This window comes from Heterodontus francisci, chromosome 6 (genome assembly GCF_036365525.1).
Source record: "Heterodontus francisci isolate sHetFra1 chromosome 6, sHetFra1.hap1, whole genome shotgun sequence".
NCBI classification, from domain to species: domain Eukaryota; kingdom Metazoa; phylum Chordata; class Chondrichthyes; order Heterodontiformes; family Heterodontidae; genus Heterodontus; species Heterodontus francisci.
The window spans coordinates 64841110-64847279 of record NC_090376.1 but is presented as its reverse complement, the minus strand read 5'-3'; the positions used below and the strand labels follow the sequence as shown (position 1 = coordinate 64847279).

Here is a 6170-nt window from a genome sequence, read left to right as displayed (position 1 = left end):
GTGCTCCTTTCAGTTTCAAAGGGGTTACCCCAGAGCTACTTCAGATGAGGTTAACGAGTTCCATCTTTGCAGACATGTTTGTTGATTTCCTGTACAGGAGGGGTCACCTGACTGATACTCCATTTTGACTGTGGTACAAGTGTCCTTGTTCTGGTGGTTTTGTTTAACAGTTGACGTTTTAATTCATATTTCTTCCATTTCATTGTTTAGCCCATCACGGTTTCTTCCCCGCATGACAATATTTTGATCTGTAAATTAAATTAGATGAGTACTTTTATCCTGTGCACAGTAATTTAGTGGCATGGTATTTCCTGGCTTCTGAGATAATGCAAAAACGTGGTGGACATCCATAAGTTCTTTAGAGAGTGATTTACCACACTTTTAGGTTGTCTGACCTGGCCTATGCTTCCATGCATCAGCAGAGAACAGAGATACAGGTTTTAATTTGTAAAACACGATCTAGAAATTGTAGTCTAGCTGTGTAAGATGATGGAAAGTTTGAGTGTGATAGGCTGAAATTTAGTTCCAGGGTCCCGATCATGACGCTGGGCAGAATTCTGGGTCGGGAACCTAGACGTATCTGTGGCAGGAACCTGGAGGAGATTTTTGAGGAGGGGCCCCATCCAATTAAGGATGGCGGGTGAACTCCAGAGTTGGGAGGGCAAATGAGAACGCCCAAGGCTCTGGGTGGCTGGCAGCCCCACTGGGAGAGGTGGGCGCTGCCATTGCAGGTGGGGGACTGCGAGGACACCTCAAGATGGAGGCACCCTCTGAAGACTTTTAAATGGTACAAAATATGCTGTGGCCACAGCTGCCAGGCCATCATTGCAGAAGGGAACCCCCACCATAGGGTGCCCTGTAGCCGTGGCTGTGACCCTTCTAGCCCAGTGGCTCCATGCTGGACTGCTTTGCAGAATGCGCCTCCTGAAAATTCAATCGGCGTGTGACGAGAGCCCCCAATTGGCACTTTAATTGACTACCCCACCACTGACAGGTGGGTAGCTGTCATCCCCTCAGAAATCACCTCCCTGGAAATAGGCTGGGGACAGGGTCATGCTAGCAGACTGGTACACTGGCCGGTAGCAAGAAATTACTGGCATGCCCGCCTCCAAACCACCTCACCTCAGGATTAAAATTCAGCCCAAAGAGTTTGGAAGATTATGAACTTAAGCTGCTGATAGAGAACCTATTTAAATAATTTTCTTTTTGTTTATTGCTCCTAGGCGATGAAGTGCACTTTGGAAATTTTGATGCGACTTGCAATATGCTGGAAATTGTAATGAAGCCAATTCATATCAAGATGTCCCTGCACTGCATTATATCCAGTTGCAAAGGATTTTCATTACCTAAGAATCTGGTCTATCTTCAAATTCTACAATCCGTGTCAAGATGTGATAAGTAATATGGCTCATTTTTAATTAAGAAGTGACCAAGTGGCACGTTCTACATGAAGATGGAGTGTAATAGCACTCTTTTAGAGAGCTGTGTCCCAGAAGTTTTGAATGCAACAAGTCCAACTGTGAATTCAGGCAAGACAAGTCTTCCCATCATTATAAGGATATTACTAGCAATAGTTATGATGTCAATGATTGCAGTTGGTTTCCTTGGCAATGCAATTGTGTGCTTAATTGTGTACCAGAAGCCTGCAATGCGCTCGGCAATCAACCTGCTCTTAGCAACCCTTGCATTTTCTGACATCATGCTGTCTTTGATGTGCATGCCTTTTACCACGGTCACCATCATAACAGTTGAGTGGATCTTTGGAAGTTATTTTTGCCGGATATCTGCAATGCTTTACTGGTTCTTTGTTCTGGAAGGTGTTGCAATTCTTCTGATAATCAGTGTTGACCGCTATTTAATCATTGTGCAGCGACAAGACAAGCTGAATCCTCATCGTGCCAAAATAATGATTGTCATCTCATGGGCAGTTTCCTTTTGTATTTCGTTTCCATCGCTGATTGGCTGGACTGTGGTGCAAGTACCTACTCGGGCACCCCAGTGCGTTCTGGGATACACAGAGACTGGGGCGGACCGCATTTATGCAGTGCTCTTGCTGGTTACTATTTTTTTTGTTCCTTTCAGTGTGATGCTCTACTCTTACCTCTGTATTCTGAACACAGTGCGAAGGAATGCTGTGCGGATCCACAACCATGCGGACAGCCTCTGCTTGAGCCAAGTGAGCAAGCTAGGATTAATGGGCTTGCAGCGCCCTCATCAAATAAACGTTGATATGAGCTTTAAAACCCGAGCCTTCACAACTATTTTAATCCTCTTCATTGGCTTTTCTTTTTGCTGGTTGCCGTATACAGTGTACAGTCTACTTTCTGTTTTCAGTGAGAACTTTTATCGCAGTCAGTCCTTCTATACTGTTAGCATCTGGGTCTTGTGGCTCACTTACCTGAAATCAGTCTTCAATCCCATCATCTACTGTTGGCGTATTAAGAAATTTCGTGAGTCCTGTATGGAATTCATGCCAAAAACGTTCACATTTCTACCAAAGCTGCCTGGCAGGATGAGACGGAGAATCCGACCCAGTACAATTTATATTTGCAGTGAGCATCAGTCAGCTGTATAAATTAAAACTTTTATTCAAAATGCCTTTACAAACTGCCATAAATAAAATATTTTGGTGTGATGTGCACTTGCCATTCATTGTACAAAATTGGCCTGCTTTTATTGAGACTGGTTGCTGCCACAATGTAATTTGATAATTCTGCAGACATGTTTGCCACTGCCCAGAATGGATGTGTTAATGGTAAAATGATTGTTGTTATTCTTGTTTTACCATGGTTTATGTACCATAATGGAGCAGCATTGAAAGCATTCTCTGCACTTTTAATAATCCTCATTAAAATGGAAGTAAAAAGGACTTTATATTTCATTCAAAATTGTCCCATGAAAGTTGTACAAGCAGAATATGTAATAGTGAAAATTTCATTTAACACTCCAAATTTTGTCACCTGTGATTTATGACCTCTTCTTTTGTGAATCGGACTGCGTTTTCACAGTTTTCTATTGTGTAGCTCCAATTTAAATAGCATAAAACTTGCTGCCTGGGTGTAAAACTATCGTTGCAGATCAGCCACCCCTCCTAGAAACTCCATTATTTTAATTTCCATCGAAATTAATTGTAATGAAAATCAGGTGGTTTCTATAAGAGGCAGTGAATCCGCAATGCTAGCAATAATTTTGATATTTAAAAGCGAGGGTAGATAAATAGCCTGTGTACTAGATATGAATCAGTACAATCTAGCACACGTTAATTGTTCCATTGTTGATTTCCATTCTGTTTACCTGTACACAGATCTTGCAAGCTAACAGTATTATTTATCATTTAATTATATTGCGATGGGAAATACAACAGTACAATTACATCAAGTTCTTGACAATTATTAGTGCCTGTTGATGTTAGCTCCAATTTCTCTCACATAAATGTAGTCCTCGTATGTCTTAAAATGCCAGATATCTTCTGCAGATGTTGCCAGTACCATGAGCCCTGAAAGTTCAATTCCATTTTACTGAGGTTACACTGAGATGGCACCAGGTAGTGCCCCCCAGCATGGACCCCAAGGGACTTTGCATAATCCATGGGAGAGCAATTAACTGTCATGGGACAATTGATGCAAGATCATTGAATGAATTCCTTTGCTCACCTCTCCATCACTACCAGAAACATGAGTGCCCACCTGTCTCTGATAGGTGGAGGTCTACCCCCCACTCACCATTAATCCCCTCCCCCCTCACCCACCAACGTCACTCGCAACCTTTGCCATTTTCCCCCAGTCCTCAATAAGCGGGGGCAATCTGTTTTTTCCTTTTACATTCTTTTTTTGATACCCAGGCCATTTTCTGGTCCTAGACTCCACTGGTGGAACCCCATGCACCCTTGTAAACAGGGGTCAGCACCGTGTCCATACACGGACAGAAGTGTCCTTGGTAAAAATTTTGAGGTCTGTGGTAATTTTAAAGGTCTTGCTTCAAGCCTTAAAGCTTGTGCTTTAAAATAACCTAGTGGCTAGGTTATTGTAAAACACAAATTTAAAGGCTTGGAACAAGACAGTTAAAATTACCAGGGGCGAAAGTAATTAGAAGGGATCGGGATCATCAGGCTAGGGTCTACAGCCCACGGGCCAGTATCTAGCCCGACAAAAGCTTGTATCCGGCCCGCCGATCCACCCATCAAAAGCGTAAATGGTTTGTCTGCACGCGGACCTCCATCGAATCGGAGCACAGGGGAAGGCAGGTCTCGCTGGGAGACTGGTGCCATCAATCAGGAGTGCTGACCAATGGGAGCAGGGCAGGGGGCGGTCCTGGCGGAGCCGCAGAGGGAGGTGATTGTCAGACTAACTCTGTGGTTGGGCGCTCCCAGTGCAGAGGAGCTCTTGCAGGGAGAGCTGGTTGAGACATCACCGGCCTGCATGATTTACTGTCCATGCAGTTAAATTGATGGGATGTCAGGCACTGGGGCCTGTGATTTCGTGGCAAGTGCTCCCTGCCTGTGTCTGACCTGCAGAATCAGCCCTGGAGAGTGTTGGTGTGAGTAGAACAGATCGGATAGCATACAGGAAAGCAATGATAGACCTGGAAAAAGAAGACTTCTTTCAGCCAGAGCAAACTTTTTTTTTAGGCAGACACTTTCTCAGCTTTCCAAAGGTCCTGGTTTTTCTCAGATTGCAGGGCCAGCGCCGAGCGGCAATGTGTTTCCACTCCTGGTGCATGGTGAGTGAAGGGAGGAGGGGGGAGAGAGGACACAGAGAGGTGGAAGAGAGAGGGGGAGAGACAGCGACACAGAGGGGGGAGAAAGAGAGAGGGGAGAGGGATGGACACAGAGAGGAGAGATGGATGGACACAGAGAGTGAGAGAGAGGGAAAAGAAAGCGATCAGGATCACTCGTGATAGATGGACATCTATCCGAATTCTCCACATTGCTACATTGGGCTGAAATTTATACTCACACTGCCGAAATTAGCCGCGGGTGAAAACAATGGCGGCCCACCTGCATGAGTCGCACGTCGCAGAGCCACAGCGATATTAAGCATGGCAGCTCATTTAAATAGCATGGGCAGGCCACCCGGATGATGTGGAGGAGGCGGGCTGTCCGTCCCCAGCACAGGTGTCAGCTGCCTGTGCGCAGGCACTGATACCATTTTTAAAGAGCTTCGAACCCTACTGTTCAATATAAATTTTTAAAGAGATATTGAATGAAAAAAAATGTAAACATTTATTTTGCCCCTCTCACACCCCTCCAAAACCATAGAATTAGTTACTTGCCCTCTCCTCCCCCAGAACACTTACCTTGTCCACCTGACCTTCCCCCCGCCCCCCCCAAAGTGCATAAACTTTGAACTATAACCCTTTCCACCATCCCCTACACCAGTGATATTACTTTGACCCCGCTCCCCCCATTCTTGCACTGAGAAACTACCTCCTCCCCCCTTTCCACCAGTGTTCTGCCTCAGTTCCCTGGACAGGAATCCGAAGGCACGGAAGTGCCAGCATGCGGCACGGAAATCGCACTGGGACAGACAGCGGGAATGTAAATATAATTAGTTCAATGATTTTAATTTATTTAAATATTTAAATGGTGGTCCCGTCACCGAGTGGCGGGGGGGGGGGGGCCGCCACAAGGCCTCTCCACTGCTGGCAATATCATGCCGGGTCCTCCTGGCGTTGGGGTGCATGGCAACCCTCTCCTGGAGGCATTTTCCACCCCCCCCCCCCGCCAGAGCCCCCGACGTCGGCGGGAGGGGTGGTGGGTGGGGGGGGGCGGGAGTCTGTAAAATTCAGCCCATTGTGTGCTGCCAGACATTTACTACTTGTGCAAGCAAAAACAATGCCAGATATCTCGCTAAATAGGAAGAAACGTGTTTTAAATCGGACTGTGTTTTGAAGGCGTAAGGTTGACTATACACTTTATATACAGATTAATTGCACCCATGTCCGTGACTGAGTCAATAATTTTGTCAGATGTTAGTGGTGCAACATGTTGGTGCCTATCCCTGCTTGTGGATACTGGATGGCCTCAATTCACTCAGCATACCAGCCTCCACAGATTCACTAGTCCCAGTGCTGCCAGAGGAATGGAAATCCAATTGTATGGAGACCCCATGCCTGTATCTACCCTTTGGCATGTAAGAGACAGATAGAGATTCTACTCTTTCAAAACATTA

The 6170-nt window shown here is 45.6% G+C and overlaps 1 protein-coding gene across 1 annotated transcript; it reads left to right on the top strand.

The window, feature by feature from the left end:
• The first annotated feature begins 1453 nt into the window (after positions 1-1453).
• Positions 1454-2697, top strand: gpr45 (G protein-coupled receptor 45). Its single transcript, XM_068032874.1, has one exon. It carries the CDS (start codon positions 1454-1456, stop codon positions 2573-2575), a length of 1122 nt encoding a protein of 373 aa, XP_067888975.1. The 3' UTR covers positions 2576-2697.
• Positions 2698-6170: the final 3473 nt, after the last annotated feature.

Bases quoted from the DNA above. Each gene is read 5' to 3' on its own strand.
- gpr45 (XM_068032874.1), top strand. From the start codon at position 1,454: ATGGAGTGTAATAGCACTCTTTTAGAGAGCTGTGTCCCAGAAGTTTTG.